Source organism: Gorilla gorilla, chromosome 1, assembly GCF_029281585.2.
Source record: "Gorilla gorilla gorilla isolate KB3781 chromosome 1, NHGRI_mGorGor1-v2.1_pri, whole genome shotgun sequence".
NCBI classification, from domain to species: domain Eukaryota; kingdom Metazoa; phylum Chordata; class Mammalia; order Primates; family Hominidae; genus Gorilla; species Gorilla gorilla.
The window spans coordinates 76,990,693-77,010,918 of NC_073224.2; the positions used below are offsets into that span (position 1 = coordinate 76,990,693).

The 20,226-nt window shown below is 52.1% G+C and overlaps 1 protein-coding gene across 1 annotated transcript in view; it reads right to left on the reverse strand.

Moving 5' to 3' along the window:
• Positions 1–1,916: 1,916 nt before the first annotated feature.
• The window catches only part of LOC101142070 (protein FAM163A), a 72,951-nt gene continuing 54,641 nt past the window's right edge, over positions 1,917–20,226 (reverse strand). The window contains exons 2-5 of the mRNA XM_004027986.5: positions 10,220–10,311; positions 5,995–6,016; positions 4,936–5,050; positions 1,917–4,347 (exon numbers count right to left, since the gene is read on the reverse strand). Of these exons, the coding sequence (XP_004028035.1) occupies positions 3,937–4,347; positions 4,936–5,028 (504 nt within the window). The 5' untranslated portion in view covers positions 5,029–5,050; positions 5,995–6,016; positions 10,220–10,311 and the 3' untranslated portion in view covers positions 1,917–3,936. The remainder of the gene's footprint in view (positions 4,348–4,935; positions 5,051–5,994; positions 6,017–10,219; positions 10,312–20,226) is intronic.

A 20,226-nucleotide genomic window follows, 5' to 3' on the forward strand; every position in this document is an offset into this window, starting at 1 on the left:
TCTTCCACCCTCCTCCCCAGCTGAAGCTGAGGCTGAAGGCGGTTGAGGGCCACCAGGGAGAAGAGCTGGGTCAGGGCCGTGACTTGCCAGCAAGCCTGAGGCCAAGCAGATGTGCCGGGTGAGAGGCTGGAGGCCGAGTCCGGGCTGGCTGCCCTGCGGTGGCAAAGGAGATGGCTGGAGGTTGGGATGGGTGCAATGATGAGTGTGCCTCAGGGTCCGGTTTCTGATTCCATAGGACAGCTGTGGTGACAGAGCTGTGGCCAACTGCTCCCTGGGCCGAGGCTGAAGGAAGCTGTGCTCCCACTGGTGCTAGGGAAGGCTGCTGCAGGGCTGGAGGCCTGGGTGCTGGACTGCTGGGGCAGGCTGCCTGCTGCACCCCCAAGCTGCAGTCAGGGCTCGCCCTGAGGCCCTGAGGTGGAGAGAGAGCAGCTCTCTCGTACACACCCATGTGCACAAGCGCAGGCACACACACACACACACACACACACACACACACAAAGATGTTCTCACTTCATCCCCGAATTCTCCCTCCTACACACAAAGCTAGTTCCCAGTTCTCCAGTCCCCCTCCATCCCTCTCCACTTCTGTAGTCTCTGCTGGGCTGCACTGGGGATCTGGTCCCAATTCCCCTCTCTTCCCTTGCTGCCCCTGTAACAAAGGGCTGGCCATGTGACATGATCTCCTCAGGCTTCAGAGAAGTGATTTTACCCTGAGCTACACAGGCAGGAAGACCACCAGCCTGGAAGGTGTGTGTGCAGGGTTGGGAAGAGGGGAAGGGCAGGTAGCAGGGGCCGAGGCCTGGGTTGCCCCACAGGGAAACTCACTATCTTCAGCAGGGCCCTTCAGCCACTTTCCCAACAAACAGCAAATCTCCGCCGACTGAACTCTGACTGAGGCAATGGGGGCATGCCAGGCAACAAGGTGGAGGTTTGCTACCGTGGGAGCAGGGAGAGTGTGGAACACAGACGCTCTGGGTGTTGAAGAGGAGGCTTCACCCTTAAATCCACACAAACAGCCCCCTTCGCTTCCCCCGGTGAAGAACGAAGGACCCTGTGGGATTTCTACTTCAAATCTCTCATTTATTCCGACATCCACTCGGTTATGACTTCAAGTTATCAAAGATGCAAGACAAGAAGTCTAGAGCAGGAGTGGTGAAGTAGAGGTGGAGAAAGACGGCGGAGAGGGCTGTGTTCCTGGCCCCTCCTTCTCTTCCAATTTAGGGCACCGTTTGAAAAGTGTACAAACAGTGTCCCTTAGCACAGACTAGACAGCAGAAAAGGACAGTGCAGTTGAGTGGGGGAAGCTTCCTTTTCCACAGGGTGGGGCCCTGCGGCTGCAGTGGGCAGGCAGGCAATCTCGAGCCTGGTTGGAGACCGTGCCCTGAGCAGCGTGGGCTGTGTGGGGAAGAGCTGGGGCCCACCATCTCTCCAGCGCCCCAAACCCAGATTCTGATTTGTGGGGCTAGCAGGGCTTAGCTAGGAAAGCGGTAGGAGGGAGGGGATTGCACAGGACGCTTGCACTCAGGGACCCCATCGATCAGGGGCAAGAAGCGGGTGATGGTTAACTGGGTCTTGATTTTTACAAAGGCAGGACGTATGAATGATGTTATTTCTGGCAAGGAGGACGTGGCTGCTGTGGTTGATTGGCTGTGGAATTTCAGGGGAGCAAGGCACTAGGAAGTGGGGAACGCTGCCAGGCCCAGCAGCTCATCAGGAGCTTGCACTTGGACCAGTTAGGGCTGGCCGTGGGACGGGCTTGTTGAAGCTGCTGCCGCCATAAGCTACCCCTCTGCACCAGGAGACAGATCCCATTACCCCACCTACAGCTGCTTCCTGGTACAAGAGAAGAGTTACCATTTGAAGTGACTCCACAGGAGAGTCTGACAAACATGTTTGCTTTTCACTGACAATTAAAATTGTTTTGCTGCTAATCTTGTTTTATTGTGGTCTTTCATCCATCAGCAAGCATCCCTGCACGCAAGATCAGAGTTGGGTAAATACATCCAGACCCTGCCAGGATTAGGGCAAGAGGGAGTGGTCTGGGCCGGCAGATCTTTTTCGGAAATTCTCACTTCTTGGAGCACTAAAGGGTTGTTAGTCTATCTGGGCAAGCCTCGTTTCCCTGGAGAAAATGTAGTCTCAGAGATTAGTGACTGGTCCTAGAGCTAATGAGTGACCAAAGTGTGACCAGAGCCCAGGTCTGCTTCTCAACCCAGGGCACTTTGATTCCAGATTGAGATGTAAGGTGACAGGTGCCTTAATAGTGGCGCAAAAAGATGTGCATTCCCCTCTTCCTCCCTCCCTGCTCCCTGCTCCCCCAGCGGCACCCTGACCTTCCTCAAATGCAGAATCAAGATTTCAGCAGGGGGGCCAGCCCTTTCCCTGCCCCACCATCCTCGAATTCAGTGACTCAGGAGTGGGAAGGGGGTTAGCTATGCCCTTAGAAGGGGGCCAGCTTCTGCAGAGGCCACTGGAAAACTCATCAGGATTCTCACTCACAAAGCCACTGCCACATTCTAAGTAGGAAGTCGGAGTTGGAAATGAGGCTGGTGTGAGACACAATAAACGGCTCATCGCTAGGAAACTGGGGAGTAGGGCGGCCAAGGGAGGGCCGCGAGCGTGGAATCCCAAGGCTAAGTCACGTCCCTCCCATCATCAGGACTGGGCTGTTGCTCTGGTGAGATGAATGAAGATCCTGCTCCACGGCGTCACGGGTGGATGCTCACGTAGAATGCCGGGCTCTGGGGGACTTGACGTGTTTTCAGCCGCTGCAGCATCGCCCCACAGAGATTCTGTGCTCTTCCTGTTCACCAGCCCGCTGTCTGCCATGGGGATTGGTCACGTTAACCACCTTTCGTTCAAGCTGTTTGGGGATCAGACCTTTCCTTCTCTATGGCACATGGGAGACCTTTTCTCTCTCTGCAGCTCCTGAATGTACAAAGCCCCTGGTGCCTACCCGTGGTTACTGGTGTGTGTGTGTGTGTGTGTGTGTGTGTGTGTGTGTGTGTGTGTGTGTGCGTGTGCGCGCGCGCGTACACCTGGGAACGGTTATGCACACCCTCACAGGACTGCATCCACGCAAGCTACTCGGCGTGGTGGGCTGGGCCGAGAGACAGTCAGCTGGTCTCTTTGCTAAGCTACCAGAAGTCGGCTAACAAAAATGAAAAAACTTCTCCAGCAGGGGGCGCTGGTTCCTAAGTCAGAGAAAGGATTTCGGGGAACACAAGGTTAGACACTTTCTGGTGCAGTCCCCACAAGCCACCTTAGGCTTTAAAGTCAACTTGACACGTTCCACGAGGAAGGGGGCAGGTGAGATGTGATACGTTCAGGAATCAACGTCCCTACGGGAGCAGCTACAGCGACAGCAGTAGCTATGGTAACCAACGTACAAAGCTGGGCTGTGAACTAGCTGTTGGATTCGTTTCAGCAAGCGCGTCCTGAAGCAGTGCCGTTGACGCCCCGCCCCTCGCTTCTCCAATGCTGGAATTGTAGCTCTCACTTCTCTCCTTGCCCTCTGTCCCCTTTTCCTAGGCACGGATGCTTCATCTCCCGAGGAACCTGGAGGCCTCCTGAGCCTTTGCTGAGCTTTCCCTGGTGCTCCTTTTTGCAGTCCAGCGAATCCAGGGGACTGGGGCACACTGCAAGGGGTTGTGGTGGTGCTGGGGCTGCCAGAGGAGTGTCCCAACCAAGAAACTGGCGAAGCTGCAGACTCGACCTAGCAGTCCCCCACCTCTGGCCCACAGAGTTGGAGCCAGGCCCTGTCTTGGTTCTCAATGCACTCAAAAGCTTAAATCCTAGTAAACCCTCCACTGCGGAGCGAGAAAAGCCAAAGAAACAGAGACAGCCCATGCGGGGCTGTTGGAGGGTCATTCATCACCCCCATGGCCCCCGCCAGGGCAGCAGTGTGGGTGTGTGTGCGGGTCGGGGTGGAAGGATTTACACGTCTGTACTAATAGCCCTTGGATTGGTGAAGGCCTCACGCCCAGAGCCTGGCCAGGTCACCGGGTAACTCTGGGGTGCTGCCAATTTGAGGGATGGGGGTCCCCCCTCTTTGTAGTATGTGGGAGCAAAGGAGAGCCTCTCGCCTCCACCCCCATTGGGCACCATGTCAGCCGTCCGTATGTAAAAGGGGGAGCTGTATGGGGAGCAGGTAGTGCAGTGGCTCGCGGCCACCCCACAGGGCTGGCTGCAGGGCTCGCTGGTGAGAGGCGCCAGGCTGCCTCTGCTGTCCAGGGCTTGGGAGCTGCAGGCATTGCAGGTGGGGCCTCTGGGATGCGTGGGAAGGTCGTGCTCCCGCTCCTCCTCCTCGTCTGCATCCTCGGTTCCGCTCTTCTTGCAGCAGTAATACTGTGCGGAAGGGCAGAGGGATGCCTGAGAGGGTGAATGCTTCCCCCGCCCCAAACATTTTTGAGTGTGCACAGGTGCTCCTGTCCCCTGCTCCATGGAGAACCTAGTGCCTGGCACTGAACCCCAGGTGCCTGCTCCACAAGTTTCTAATCCCAGCTTTGCAAGGCCAGTACTGCTTTCCTTTTCCCCTCCCACCACTCCTTGCAGTAACTCCAGGCTGTAGTTGAGCGGGGCAGGGACACACACATCATATTGAGGACAGGGCTGGAGCTGCTGGCGGCAGCTTTCAGAGCCTCCCCAGAATGGTGCTCTTCCCACGCTCCTGAAATCTCAGAGGTGCAGGAGACACAACCCAATGACCCCGTATCTTCCCAGCACACTTTCTGTGTGCTCTGAGTGGGCAGGCTGGGGGGCACTTAGCTCCCTTCCGACCAGCCCCAACTCCCAGCCTCCTTGACTTACGCCTGCCACATTCCATGGCTTTGGGCTCTGTGAGCCCTGAAGTCGGCCTCCAGTTTCTGCCCCCATAATGAAAAAGAGGTTTGCTGGTGGCCTGGCAGCCTCTGGCTACGGGTCCCGGGGACTGACCTGGAGCCTGCAGTAGCACAGGACGGCAATGATGCAGAGGAGGATCACCGTAGCTAGGATTCCGCCAGTGATCACAACCGTTCCCGCTGTCATCCGCCCGGCGCCCCATCAAACTCTGCAAAGATGTGCGGAGGGCTGAGGACCAGCTGTGGCTGCAGCCCTGGGCTGTGCCGGGGGGAGTCTTCCTGGAATTGCCCCGAGGCTGGGGCAGGGGGCCTGAGAGCAGCAGGTGCCGGGAGGGCCAGGCCCCAGGGGTTTCCTGAAGGCTGAGGACGACTGTGGCTCCAGACTGGGCCAGCCTAAGTGGGGGAAGTTGGGTACCCAGTTTCAAAAAGTTCTCACGATCTTTCCCCTTTGGTGCTCTTCTCGCCTTTCCTCTCCCCTCACACCCTTCTTAGCTCCCGCTTCTGCGTGGCTGCAGACACAGAGGAACAGCTGCCGCTGATTGCGGGGCTCCTCCCTGTGTGGCATCATGCTAAGCACCCCCATGCATCTTACCACATCCTCGCGATAACCCTTCGGGGCAGTTATTAGCTATCCCTACCGCACGCATGCTGAACAGGGCTGCGAATAATTTGGCTGCGATTCCACCCAGCCCGTTCATCCCAAAGGCTGTGCTCTTGATCCCCGCCCTCTTGGCACACACCCCAGTGGTCCCTGAGCCTTTGGCCCGGGCTGGCGGGGAAAGGGCCAAATCTCGAAAACACCAGGTGGCTCTTCTCTGGCTCAAACCAGCACTTCTTTTAGGGGTATCTCTCTTCTCCTTCAAACCCTCCTGGAAAACAAAGGCAAGGCGAGCCCAGAGGGAGTGGTGTGTGGCATTCTGGGCCCTGGAAGGCTGTGGCCAAGCTGGGGAGACTGGTCCTGGCTTCTGAGGCTGAATGAACAGGACAGAGGCAAGCTCTGGGCATGAGGCTGTCGTGGCTTCAGACAGATTCTCCTTTTAGGTCAGTGAATGGGGATTTCTGAGCCTCCCAGGTGCATTGGGACCAAGGGGCAGGAGGGTGGGGAATGGGAACTTGGCATCTTGGAGGTGGAAAAATGACTACGATCACTTACATTCAGTAAAGGGAACGGCGACCTGCAAGACAACAGAAAGGACAGAGATGTTGGAATAAGAGAGTTACTCACTGAAAAAGGCCAGAAGGGTTAGATGATTCCCAGCCAACCCTCATTTTGCTTTCTTCACTGTGTGGCATATCATCAGTGAGCCCACAGAGCCCAAGTCCGGGTCTCCAGCTGCTAGTAGATAGACATTTCAGTGGATGTCCCAGTGGTCATCTCAAACTCAGTTATGACAGGTTAAAGTCACCACCCTGCTCTCCAAATGGACTCCTCGCCTCCGACCTGTCTGTCTTTGTTGGTGGCTCCACCAGAGCTGTCCCGAAGGGCTTTGCAAATTGTTTATTACTCAAAGGGCAAGTGGGGCTAGAACCCAACTGCACTGTGCTCACAAAGCTATGCACCCTGGCGTGTTCACCAGGTAAAAGGGGTACCTTTATCTCTTTACCCAAAGATATCACCTGTCCACCACTGTCCCCTTAGAGGGCTGCACCTGCCCGGCAGCATGGCTCCAAATCCACTCCCGCTCTGTGGACCAGCATCGTGGGCATCACCTGGGAGCACCATTAGAAAGATAGCATCTCAGGCCCCCCACAGGCCTAATGAGTCAGAGTTTGCATTTTAACCAGGTCTCAATTGAGTAGGTTACACATTAGAGTTTGACAAGCCCATGGGACGTTCCCCTAGCTGCCCAGAATTTAAACTCCTCAAATTCTTCTTTGGCTACCCCAGTCTTCTGTCCCCGACACCAGTGAAGACTCATCACCTCTCAAGCTGCACTGGCACAATGGTTTCCTAACAAACCTTCCCAGTTTTGTCTCTGAGTACCCTTCCTGCCACCAGCTGTTAAGCCTTCCTTCATACCCCTGGGCCTTTCTGTGACTCTCATGCACCACATTGCCTGCAGGATACATTTATCTGCCCATAAACTTTTAGAGACAGCTTCAAAGACATTGCCATCCCCCACGTTCCTGCACACTTACCCTATTTATCTTTCCCTCCTCACCTCCCTTTCTTCCGCCTACGTGATCCACTGCCCCATCATGCAGTCCCACTGTTCTTTTTTTTGGAGACAGAGTCTCACTCTGTCCCTCAGTCTGGAGTGCAGTGGTACAATCTTGGCTCACTGCAACCTCTGCCTGCTGGGTTCAAGTGATTCTCGTGCCTCAGCCTCCCGAGTAGCTGGGATTACAGACGTGCAACCCCACACCGGGCTAATTTTTGTATTTTCAGTAGAAACGGGGTTTCACCATGTTGGCCAGGCTGGTCTCAAACTCCTGACCACCCACCAAGGTGGGTGATCCATCTGCCTTGGCCTCCCAAAGTGCTGGGATTACAAGTGTGAGCCATAGTCCTACAGTTCTTAAGCAGCTTATTGCCTAGTGATGAAAAGATAAGGGGCAAACCTTAGGATACAGTGTGAGACTCGCAGCCACAGAATTGCAGACCAGAGTTGCGGAACCTAGAGTGGGGCAGCTACTGACTGAGGGGAGATGCTCCACTGCAGGTGTTGTATTGAGCTGAATCCTAAAAGCTGAGTGAAAGCTTATCCAGTAGACAAGGTGGGGAGGGCAGAATGAACAGTTCAGGGGTGTGAGAAAACAGTTCCAGGAACTGCGAGGGATCTGGCGAGGCTGGGACAGGCCAGGGCAGGCATGCAGCTGCAGAGGCTGCAACCCGGTCAAGGAATCCAGATGAACTCTCTTGGAGACCCTGGGGGTTTCCTGACGGGGCTTTTGACAGGGGAGTGTGTGGTCTTTCTTTTTCCATCTGTTTAAATCCTGCCCATCCTTCAAGGTTCTGAGAAGCCTCCCCTGACTGCCCCAGCCCTGAAGCTCTCTCAGTTCTGGGCTCCTATTGCAATGCCCTTCATGGTTTGCTCTTCAAATCCCGCTTGGTGGGATGAGAGTCAACTTTTCATGTGGGAACATCTTGACTCCTCCACTATATTATAAGACCTCTGGGATCAAGGGTTGTGTCTTACATGGTCTCCTATCCCCTGCAGTCTTATACACCATGCCTGACACATACCGGGTCCTTAATAAAAGCTCACTGTTTAGCTTGTCACAGCCCTGGCAGTTATGACTCTGACAGACCACCAGGGGGCAGCAAGCTGTACCTCTCAGCTCAATCCCATCTGCAGACTTGAGCGTCACTGTTCGAGACCATTTTGATTTTGCCCAGGTGCATGGTGGGCCATGCTTCAGGGGTTTCTTGGGGCATCTGGAGGCGGGGTCAGATGAATCTCAGCGTGGGGAAGGCTTAGACACTTTCACTACAGCACCACTTCATCCCCTCACCACTTCCCTGCATATTCGTCGCTGAGGGCTGCTCATGGACAGAGAGGTCTAGGAGTGACCTGAAGCTGGGGAGGCGGCAGTGATCCACCCCACAGACAGGCTTGGACTAGTGTTCCAGGATGTGCCAAGCCTATTTTAGGAGACGGGGAATTATGGAGAAGCCGTATAAGAACAGTGCCCTCCCTCCTCCCTGCCCCTGTGCTGGGCCACCCCTCTTTCAGGACCACGCAGGCTGCGCATAGCAATGGCCTGGACATCGGGGGCATGGCAGTGTGGGCAGAGCTGGGGTTCTCAAGGCCCAGGTTCGAGGATCACCTATGCCACTGAGCAGCTACCCCATATTGGAAAATGACCTTCTTTCTCACTTGTAAAGCAAAGATGAACAAAACACTCAGCTCTCACATTCCTCTCATGTCTCCCTTGCCAGTAGGATTGCGAGGAATCGTAACCAAGGCTCGCCTCTCTTCCTCTGAATTCTCAAGTGTGACTGTGAGGAAAGAGGCGGATGGGTGTGAGAGCTCTTTGTAAACTAGAAAAGACCCCACAAACATGGTTTTGGGGGGCCTCGACATGTTGTGGCTGTTTAGGTCTGGCCTTAAAATCATAAGCCAGGAAGGGACATGTACAGGGTATGAGATGAACTAATCAGCTCTCAACCAGTTTCCCTGAAGGCCCAGTACTAATGGAAAAAAAAAATTTTTTTTTGAGACAGGGTCTTGCTCTGTCACCCAGGATGGAGTGTAGTGCTGCAATCTCAGCTCACTGCAGCCTCAACCTCCAGGGCCCAAGCTATCCTCCCACCTCAGCCTCCCAAGTAGCTGGGACCAAAGGCATGTGCTACCACGGCTGGCTAATTTCTGTACTAATGGTACAGTTTAGCATTTAAATTCCCACATTCAGTGGCTCTCTATGATTTCAGGAGGGCTCATTGTCTCTTTGCAACTAGATGCAAATGCTGGCAATAACTCCTTACACCCAAACAGCAGCCTACAGTTTACAAAGTGCTCCATTTATGCTCTCTTATGGCAGGCAGGCTCTGAGATGGCCCAAGTGGTCACTGCCTCCTGGCAGTCATGCCCTTGTGTACTCCCCTCCCCTGAGTATGGGTGTGGCCTGTGACTTGCTTTAACCAATTGAAAACAGCATGGGTGATGGGATGTCACTTCTGTGAATAGATTATATAAGATTCAGACTATTCTCTTGCTAGCCATTCTCTCTGATAGTTTTGACACTGAAAGTTGCCATGTTGGGGAAGAAAGCTAGGGTGGCCTCTGGCCAATTCCTGGCTGGGGACTGAGGCCCTCAATCCAGCCTCCCAAAAGGAACTGAACAGCCACATACATGAGAGATGAAGTGGATCCTTCTCCAGTTGACCTTTGGGATGAATTGACAACCCCAGCTGAGACCTTGAGGCAGCGGGTCAACCAGCCACGTCTGGACTCCTGACCCACAGAAACTGAGAATCACTGTGTGTTGTTTTAAGCTGCTGAGTTTGTGGTAGTTTGTGATGCAGCAAAAGGTAACGAATACATTCTTGAATCTTACAAAAGCCCCAGCAATGCTGGAGGAGAAGCGAGACCATTAAGTCATTTGCCTAAAGTCATAGGATAACAAGCGCCTGAGTCAGGGCCCACGGGCCAGTGCTGTGGAGTTTCTAACACACCAGCTGCCTCCTGAGGTGTCCTGAGGACAGGAGAAAGAGGTCTCTATGTTCCCACCCAGGTCTCAGCAGGTCTAGGGCAGAATGACTCAGTGGTGGCCAAGTCAGGGAATGGGGGTAGCCAAAGAGGACAAACCTGCTGTCCACTGAAGAATCCTAAGGGCCTTCCCTCTGTGACCAGACTTGCTGAAGCTCCTTCCCCATTGGTGGCCCAGACACCCTCTCCCAGAGGAAAAGGGAGTGGCCTGTGCCTTACACTTACGTGAAACAGCTGGAGCAGCGGCGACTCAGTCACGCGGGCTACGCCTGAGCAGACAGCAGTTGGGGGTGCGTCATGGCCAAGGGCATCAGTCCCTGCCAGAGAAGAGAAGGGAAGGCTCATGAGAGCTGGACAGGGAGGCTGAGGACAGACAGGCTCCTGCTGGCCCCCAGTTGTGACCCCATGCCTCTAGAGTGGAAGTCTCTCCAGGGGTTTGCTTCTTGAGGTAAACCTCCACAGCTGCCTTGGTTTCCGAGGCCCCAGCCTAAGAACCTGAGGACAGACCTGTAAGGTAACACCTATCCAAGCTTTGTCTCCTTCCCTCTGTGCTGCTGCTGGAAGCCTGTGCCCAGGGCAGCGGCAGGATGCTGGACACATGTCTGGGAGGTGACGGTGAGTGGGGCAGGGTGCTTGGCTGGCTTTCTCCTGCTCCACTGGAGGATTTGGATCTGTGCTCAGTGGATGCGTCCTTGTTGCCTGCATGACTGACCCTGCTCTTAACATACCTCTTTCCCAGCCCCTTCCCCACGGTTTCCCGGGCCTATTTTTCCCAGTGCCCGGGCTGCACACTTCCTTCCCCTACTCCAATACCCTGACTTCTATCAGGCCAAAGATGGCAACTGGACAGCCAGATGAGCAAGTTCAGGCTGCTGCGCTGATGGTGGAGGGGGAGGCAGGGCCCTCCCGAGACATCCAGGAATCCAGAGTAGGCTAATTTTTGGGGGTCTCTTTACATTGTTTCATTTGTTAATTCATTTAACCATTTTGGGGGTCTCTTTACATTGTTTCATTTGTTAATTCATTTAACCAACCAGTCTAACCCAGGACAGTGTTGACCCTTTTTTTTTTTTTTGAGACACAGTCTTGCTCTGTCACTCAGGGTGGAGTGCCACTGCAACCTCGGCCTCCCGGGTTCAAGCTATTCTCCCGCCTCAGCCTCCCAAGTAGCTGGTACTACAGGCACGTGCCACCGTGCCCGGCTATTTTGTGTTTTTAGTAGAGATGGGGTTTCACCACGTTGGCCAGGCTGGTCTCAAACTCTTGACCTTAAGTGACCCTCCCGCCTTGGCCTCCCAAAGTGCTGGGATTACAGGCTTGAACCACTATGCCCGGCCAGGACAGTGTTGATCTTTAAATAACCACTCAACATTATTCAGAAGAGTCTGGACCCTACACTGAGAGAAGGAGGGAGAGGAGGGATGCCCTGTGGGGGTGATGCTCAGCCCTGGCTCAGAGGAGGAAAGGCCCCCCCTGGGTGGGGGATGTTTGTATTGGGGAGGAAACCCAGCCATTAACCACATCCACAGAGCCACCTTCCCAAGGGGACAGGGCTAACCACCTCCAGGTTCTCACCCTCGGCCAGAAACTGGAGGCCAAAGGACAGACATTAGCATGATGCCTCACGGACTGGGGCTGTCTGAGCCCAGCAGCTCTCAGGGGCAGAGCCCTGGGGAAAGCTGAGAAGGAGGCAGAGTGACTGCGTGACAGAACAGCCCTGTCCCCGTATCACCTCTCTCCTAGATCTAGGCCTTCCTACACTCTCCCAGCTCCTGCCTTGGACATTCTGGGCACTGAGGCTTTCTTTTCTCCAAGATGTTCTCACTCACATTAACCTGTGATGTAGAGTTTAATGTGACTGGCTATCACAGTGGGGCTCTTGCTGCACGAGTTCTGACAGGGCAAAGGATAGAAATCAGAAGGTGAAAGCGAGTCTGGGGCAGGGCCCTCTGCCCCTGGCTGTGCACAGACTGTACAATGGGAATGTAAAAACATCTGTCTCAGGATCCGTGGATGCTTTCACCCACTTTATAAAATACATATAGGACCATAACTTGGTGAAGGTTTGCTGAGGAGATTTCCATGGTGAGAGGTGTTGCTGAGCTATGTATCCCAAGGGAGGAGAGCTCTGGGGCTGGCTGTCTTGAGTCAATATTGTGTAAGTGTCAACAGGGAAAAGACCTGAACTGAAGAGGCTGCAGGCGGCCTCCAGATGCCCAGAGGCTGAGCAAGGGGTTGCAAAAGACTCCTGGAAGAGAGATGCAGTGCTTGAGTGGGTGAAGGGAACCTCGGAAGAGAGGGGTCCAGCCCAGCAGGGAACCCCAGGAGAGCCCACAAAAACATTTCCAAAAGCAGGAGCCAGTTTTAAGTTTCTCCAAGCTCTCTAACCAGTAAGAACCCCGAATTTCAATCCCAGCCAGTGGTAAAACAGCAGCTCCTGGGCGGGTGGTAGGGAAGAGAGAACAGGGCGGTGTAGACAGCAGAGGGACGTGTGGGGGCCCACCTCAGGTGCTTCTAGCTTGAGCAGAGAGAAATTGGAAGAAAGGAGAAAAACAATGCGGTCAGAGTAAGAACGTTTCATTACTGATGATTATTATGCATTCCTTTTTTTTTTTTTTTTTGAGACGGAGTTTTGGGAGTTTTGCTCTGTTGCCCAGGCTGGAGTGAAGTGGCACAATCTCAGCTCACTGCAACCTCCGCCCCACCAGGTTAAAGCAATTAATGCTGGCTTCAAGGCAGGATGCCTCAGCCTCTCAAGTAGCTCAGATTATAGGCGCCCACCACCACCCCCGGCTAATTTTTGTATTTTTAGTAGAAATGGGGTTTCACCATGTTGTCCAGGCTGGTCTCAAACTCCTGACCTCTGGTGATCCACCTGCCTCAGCCTTCCAAAGTACTAGGATTACAGGCGTGAGCCAGCATGCCCGGCCTATGATGCATTCTAATGTCTGAGTGGACTGTATCTATAACTTATAGTAACTATAAGGCTATCAGCGAAGACTGGATGAAAAAGCAATGGGATTGGGCCAAGTCTTTTTTCTAGGGGCAGGGGAAGATTTCTCCCACTGAATACATTTTAAAGTAAAGGGACATTTGAAGAAAAAAAATTAAAGTTGCTTTTTGAGCATAAATCACGCAAAGTGCTTGTTACTTACAGAAAAATGATCCATGGAAATGTAAGGACTCCTGTGTCTTTTTAAAAAACTTTTATTTTAGGTTTGGGGATACAAGTGCAGGTTTGTCACACGGGTAAACTCATGTCATGGGGGTTTGTTGTGCAGATTATTTCATCACCCAGGTATTAAGCCTAGTGCCCAATAGTTATTTTTTTCTGCCCCCTCCCTCCTCTCACCCTCCACCCTTAATTAGGCCCCAGTATGCATTGTTCCCTCTCTGTGTTCATGGGTTCTCATCATTTAGCTCCTACTTATATGTGAGAACATGTGGTCTTTGGCTTTCTGTGCCTGTGTGAGTTTGCTAAGAATAATGGCCTCCAGCTCCATCCATGTTCCCGCAAAAGACAAGGTCTTGTTCTTCTTTATGGCTGCATAGTATTCCATGGTGTATATGTACCACATTTTCTTTATCCAGTCTGTCACTGATGAGCATTTAGGTTGATTCCATGTCTTTGCTATTGTAAACAGTGCTGCAGTGAACACATGTGTGCATGTGTCTTTACGATAGAATGATTTACAATATCTTTATTTTCCAGATGATGAAACCAAGTTCAAACAGGACAAATGACTTGTTTAACACACACAGCAAGGCAGAGATGGCATTGTAGAGGTCCCAGGCCAGGGCCCTTCCATTTGATATTGTCTCTCCTTCCAGAAGATATGCATTTATTTCATCAGGAGCCAGGGTGTCCCCTGAAGTAGGGTTTCTCAAACTGGCTTGAGGGTAACAATTACCTGAGCCACGTATTAAAAAATGGAGACTCCAGAGTTACTGAAGCAGCATCTACAGGGTGGGGCCCAGGAATCTATATTCTTAGCAGATGTGAGCCTTACCATCTGGCCCTTTGGAAAATGATGCAAGAAGAAACTTCTCTGGGAGGATTTCAATCTGGAGGCAGCAGGAGAGGGGAGTGATCTTGCAGAGCCTGTGGCATCATCTGGTGCCCATGACAAGACAAGAGTGGCTCTGGGTTCTTCTTAGGCTTCCCCCTCCTCCTGCCGCCTGGCCTGGAGGCAAGCAGGCCAGGGGGCAGGAGGAGGGGGAAGCCTAAGAAGAACCAAAGGCATGTGGCATTAGCCTGGGTGGGGATGGAGCCAATAAAGTGGTCAGAATGGGGGGCCTGGCTGGGTGCGGTGGCTCATGCCTGTAATCCTAACACTTTGGGAGGCCGAGGCGGGTGGATCATGAGGTCAGGAGTTTGAGACCAGCCTGGCCAAGATGGTGAAATCCTGTCTCTATTAAAAACACAAAAATTAGCCAGGCGTGGTAGCACGTGCCTGTAATCCCAGCTACTCAGGAGGCTGAGGCAGGAGAATTGCTTGAACCCGGGAGGTGGAGGTTGCAGTGAGCCAAGATTGCGCCATTGCACTCCAGCCTGGGCAACAAGAGCAAAACTCTGTCTTAAAATAAAAAAGAAAAAAAAATGGGGGCCTTAAAGGCCGTTTGTCTAGTAGAGGCTGGAGTTGGGCACTAAAAGCCACCCTGATAGAATGTGCTGGGAAATGGGTCTCTCACTCCCCACGATACCAGGGGTCTCTGCTCTATCTGAAGGTCCCCTGTTCTCAGTGACTTCAGCCTCACTGAAGCAGGGTCACCTCGTCTCACTGCCTGGATGAATGCTGGCAGGAAACGCCAGCTGCGGCTGGCACCAGCACATGTGATTAACCATCGACTGCCCCCTGCTCCTTGCTCGGCCCCCTTAGGAGCACAAGTTAATTGAGTGGGGCCTAAGCACCGGCTGATCTCAATTTCTCTGATGCAATTAAGCCTTCTCTAATCATTTATTAACTCATGAAATTGACACAGCAGGTTAGCAGTCCCAGAGAAGAAGAAGTTTTTTCCCTGTTACCTGTCTTCCTGGATGGCAATCCTCAGGCAAGGCTGGAAGAAGGAAATGGGGAAGGGGTTCCCTTTACTTTGATTGTATATATGCCCATTACAAAGTCCTGACCCCCAGGATGAGGGTTTGAAGAACTGGTGACTACATGGGTTCTCTTACCCTAGATGGGTAACTACAGCAGCAAAGAGATGTGCACTGTTTGAGAAGGGGTCTCTCTAGGAGATACAAGACTCTTGCAAATCATCAAGAAAAGACCCCCAAGAACGCCAATGTAACAGTAGGCAATGGACAGGTGGTTTACCCTAAAGGCTCACAAAAAAGAGATGCACCAACTCATTATTAATTCAAGAAATACAAGCTGAAGCCACAATGAACTATCACTTTTTACCTTTGGATTGGCAAAATTCAGGAGCAGGATAATGCCAAGCATTGGTGCAGATGTGGGTATACAGGAGCACTGGTGGTGGGTGTAGCTGGGGCAGCCACTGAGGGAGTGACCTGGTACCACTTAGTCATAGCAAGTACACACATGGCCCGTGAAACAGCAATTCTGCTCCTGGTTTGATGTCCCTGAAATTTCTTAACACAGCCATAAGGTGTCACATGTGAAGATGTTTGTTACCATGCTGGGCTGTTTATGATGGCGGGGACTTGGAGGCAACCTCAGTGATCATCACTGAGGAGTGGACCCGTAAACTCAGGTAGATGCTATCATGGAGGATATGCACCTGCTGAAAGCAGAGGACCAGATGTGGCACTGCAACACACAGCAACAAGGAGAAAGCTTAGCACAGTGCTAAGAGAAACAGCAAAACAAAACAAAACAACCAAGCATGAGAGTCATAAGAATTCTGCTCACATGCATTTAAACTACAAGCATACAGATCCACAAGCCACGTGTTCAAGAACACATACCAAAAAATGAATACACATTATGTCTGCCTATGGAAGAAGGTAAATGAAAGTGAGAGTGAGAATAAACATCAATAAGATGTGACAGATCTTGCACAGACCAATGATCATGATATGTGCTATGATCTGAAGAATACAGTTAACTTAGTCTTCTGCATCTGAAGTCCAAGTCAAACAAAAAGAGAAAAGAAAGGAGGCTTTCACTTCCCCCAGGGAGCCTTCCAGGATTGACTAAATGCTGCACATTTTTGTTTGGCCTTCCTAAGGCCTATTTGTCCTCTGGTATTGGCATTTATTGATACACGGGTATCCTGTGGGTATATTTTGCTTTCTCCTTTACAGTTTAGACCATTTGGGGGCACAGACTTGGAATCACGCATCTTTGTTAAGCTCCACTCCAGCCACCTGCCTGGTATCTGCACATTCTGGATGCTGGAATGACCAGGTCTAAGGTGGAAGTTGCTTTGCACAGAGTGCTGTCCCCACACAGACCTTCCATCCTGCTGTGCTCTGCTGTGCACAGTGGAAAAAGCACTAGGCCAGGAGTTCCAAGACTTGAGTTTAAACCCTATTTTCTGCACTTATTACCTGGGTGACTTTGGACAATTAATGATCTCCTTGAGGCTCATCTGCAAAACGGAGATAAATAATACACCTTTCTCTACAGGGTGAGGATTACCTGGGAAAATGGGGGGAGGGTGATCTTTAAAATCACACTGCCTTCTAAAAAGGGCTGATGTTGTTCCAAGAGCCTCAGGGTCCGTGCAGTTAGCCCTCTGAGCTGCTCACAGGAGAGACGTCTCCATGGTCACTCATCCCTGGGTGAGTCTGGCTGTGCTGAGGTTTGGGAGTGGTGCTTGGAGAGCTGTGTGGGTATGGGGTGGTGGGCAGATCAGGGACAATGGGGTGAGGAAGAGAGATGAGCCCTGAAAACCAGCTGAGCCTCGGGGGTTCCACTGGGTCTCCCGGCCAGTTAAAAATCCCAGCAGTCAGGCACTGCAAAAGGCTTCCAGGAATTGGGAGGTGTCTTATTTAATTCCAAGTGTTTGTGTTGGTGTCTCCTCAATGTGAGTGATATTTTTCTTCTCTGTGGCAATCCAATATACATCCAGATGTGCCTATCTGGGTGCATATCCATAGTACACAGAAGACACTCACAGCAAGAAGAATTCAGTGGAGGGAGGAGTTTGGAGCCAGGGGTGACCATGAGAACAGCAGTCCTCAGAACAGAGTTTGGGTTTCCGCTGAGCCCTATAATGGGGGCTTGAGCAAGTCCTATGTAGATCCTGCAGAACGTGTGACCCCAGCTCATATTTGAGTTATGCCTGAGCTAATCCATGTGAAAATGAGTTTGTTATTCCTCTTCTCTTCCATTCCATCCTTGATGGGCTGCTCAGAACAGAACATGAACCTCAGGCTCCTGATCATGACCTTGACTGGACCTTGTCTGGCTGGGCCTTTGTGTCTCAGCATCCTTGTGGAAACTCTGTTATTCCCCTCATTTATCCTTCATCTACTACTTACTGAGCACTAAGGAAAATGCCTGGCATGGAGCCCAGCGCCAGGGACACAAGATGAGAGGCAGAGTCCCCTCAAGGAGCTCACAGGAGGGGACGCAGAGAGAAAACATGGCCTGTCCTCTGGTTTCAGGACCCCCAGTGTCCAGTCCACCTGTGGAAGGCCTGGGGGTGACTCTGCAGTCTCTGTCAGACCACCATGGTCTAACATGGCTTGGAGTGCACAGACACCCCAGAGTAGGCATATCCATCAGGCTTGTTCAGTGCTTGGGGTTACAAATAAATATTTGCTGCAGATAAACAGAGGTGTCCTGCTCCTCCCAGCCAAGGGCTGTCTCATCCTGGATGCCTGTCAAGGGCAAGGCTGAGTGTACCCCTTCCCTGATTTGGGTGACACAAAACAGGCTGCTCTGCATGTTTTTTTCAGCAAAAACTGTGCTGATAATGGAAGAAGAGTAGGCACAGGTGTGTTGGAACCCCTGCACTGGCAGAGCCTGAGAACCTGGCTGTGGGCCCCTTGGGCTGGGGAGGGGCTGTGACTTTGGTCTAAAGCCCCACAGCACACTGTTTCATGTCTGCCTTACTCACCAGTGAATCTTTAGCCCTAGAACATAGTAGATGCTCAATACATACCTGTCGAATGCAGGAACTAGTGTATAGAGCATGCCATGTTTATTGGAAGTCTTCCTTGCCACCATCCCCCACACTGCCCACGTGTCTCTGCTGCAGAGTGTCACACAGCACCTCAAGCTCCACCTGCCCCAGCTCCCAGCCTTTTCTGATCCTTCCAGGCCTCTCTTCCTGAGAACCTCAGTTTTGCCTATAGTCCTTATGACACAATTGGGACTTAGTTATGTGTCATTTTACATGAGTGTGGGCAATTTTATGCAGATAATGCTAGTCTCTGGAGCTCCTGAAGTTCTGATCACAGGTCTGTCTGCTCTGCTTCAGAGAGGCCAGTGCTGAGGCCAGTAAACCTATTAAGGGTTTGGTTCACGTTGGACTTGGTTTTGTTTCTATTTCTGCCTTTCCTAACAATGTTCATTAACAGTTTAGAGAGTTTTCTTATGCCTCATCTTGTTTGTCTCCTAGGCATGGCAGATTTTGACTTCTCTTACTTTACAGAAAATATCAAGTTTAGGAAGGCCAAGTGATTTGGCCACAGTCACATGACTATTTCCGGGACAGCCTGCTGCCACTCTTCTTCCATGACCAGAGTCGTTCTTGCTATGCACGGAACATGCCGAGCGGCCCATCTCCATGCCACCCTCGCTCTTCTAACCCCACAGTCAGTGCTCTTTCCTGGCCTACCAAAGCAGCCTGAATTGTTGGCCATTCACAGGAGGCATGAGGACACCATGGCCTAGCCCAGTGTCATGGGATAGGGCTTCACATTTCACAAGTCTGTTGTGTTGCACTTTATGGCTTGGATTTCTCCCTATCTGTCCTTGATTGTTTAGAGGGTGTTCTGAGATTCCCTATGCAGCAGGCCTGCAGCTCAGTGCCTGCTAAACAGACTTGCTAGGCAAGGCAGAAGCATCTATAGGGCTTGTTTCACTTCTTTAGTGAGATGTCAGCAGACTGGAAGAAATCCAGTAAGAACACAGGCCACTGAAGGGACAGACAGCTTGATTTCTGAGGCAGATGGAGATAAGGAGGATCACTGCATTAGGCTGACAAGAGGGCCAGAGGGAGCTAGCTGTGAAGACTGGCCATGGAGCCCAGAGTCCTCACACTCAGGGTGGCAGGAAGCGGGAGGCTTGCAAAGGGGTTTCCAAGAGGGGCAGGATTGAACTAGGTTGATTAAATTATACCAAAGAAACTTTAGACAAAGTCCAAGATGAATCTCACAGAAGGATACACACAAGTGCAACAGGGAGATTTGGAAGCTGTGTCCACCCACATCGTGCAGGGAGGCTTGGGGAACATTTTTGAGCTGCTCTCCTCTCCTTTCCTCCATCCCAGAGGGCCTGGCCTATTTATCCCACCAGTCGGATCTGACTGGGCCAGACTAAGGCTTGTCTAGAGTGGGACAAAGCAGCTTCTGGGGTAGGAGACCTTAAAAAGCATTGTCAGGGTAAATCCAGAATCCTCAATCACATCAGACAAATATTCTAAAATGGGCAAAAGCGCCCCAAGGAGGACTGTGAAAAGCCCAGGGGCAGGTGATAAGGTGAAAGCGGCAGCAGGCCTGCTGAGTGTGCGCGTGGTGGCAGGGCTGCACTGAAGCCACTGGAGGGGCCGTCCAGAGGCAGCTCCTGAAACAAGAGGAGACACCAGGGGAACCCCACGGGGCAAGCCCCGTGTGAGACACAGTGGAGCCTGCAAAGGAAGGATCCCACTGGATCAGAATAAAACAATGCCCTCAGCCACACGGACGGGAACTTCCACCCTCACTTAGAGAGCTGGAATGGGACATTCACATCTAAACACATGCCTTATATTCCTTTTTTTTTTTTTTTTTTTTTTTTTTTGAGATGGAGTCTGGCCCAGGCTGGAGTGCAGTGGCGTGATCTCAGCTCACTGCAACCTCCACTTCCCAGGCTCAAGCGATTCTTGTGTATCAGCCACCCGAGTAGCTGGGATTACAGGTACCTGCCACCATGCCTGGCTAGTTTTTGTATTTTTAGTAGAGACGGGGTTTTGCCATGTTAGCGAGGCTGGTTTCAAACTCCTGAGCTCAGACAATCCACCCGCCTTGGCCTCCCAAAGTGCTGAGATTACAGGTGTGAGCCACTGCGCCCGGCCATGCCTTATATTCTTAATAGTTATACACACACATGCTC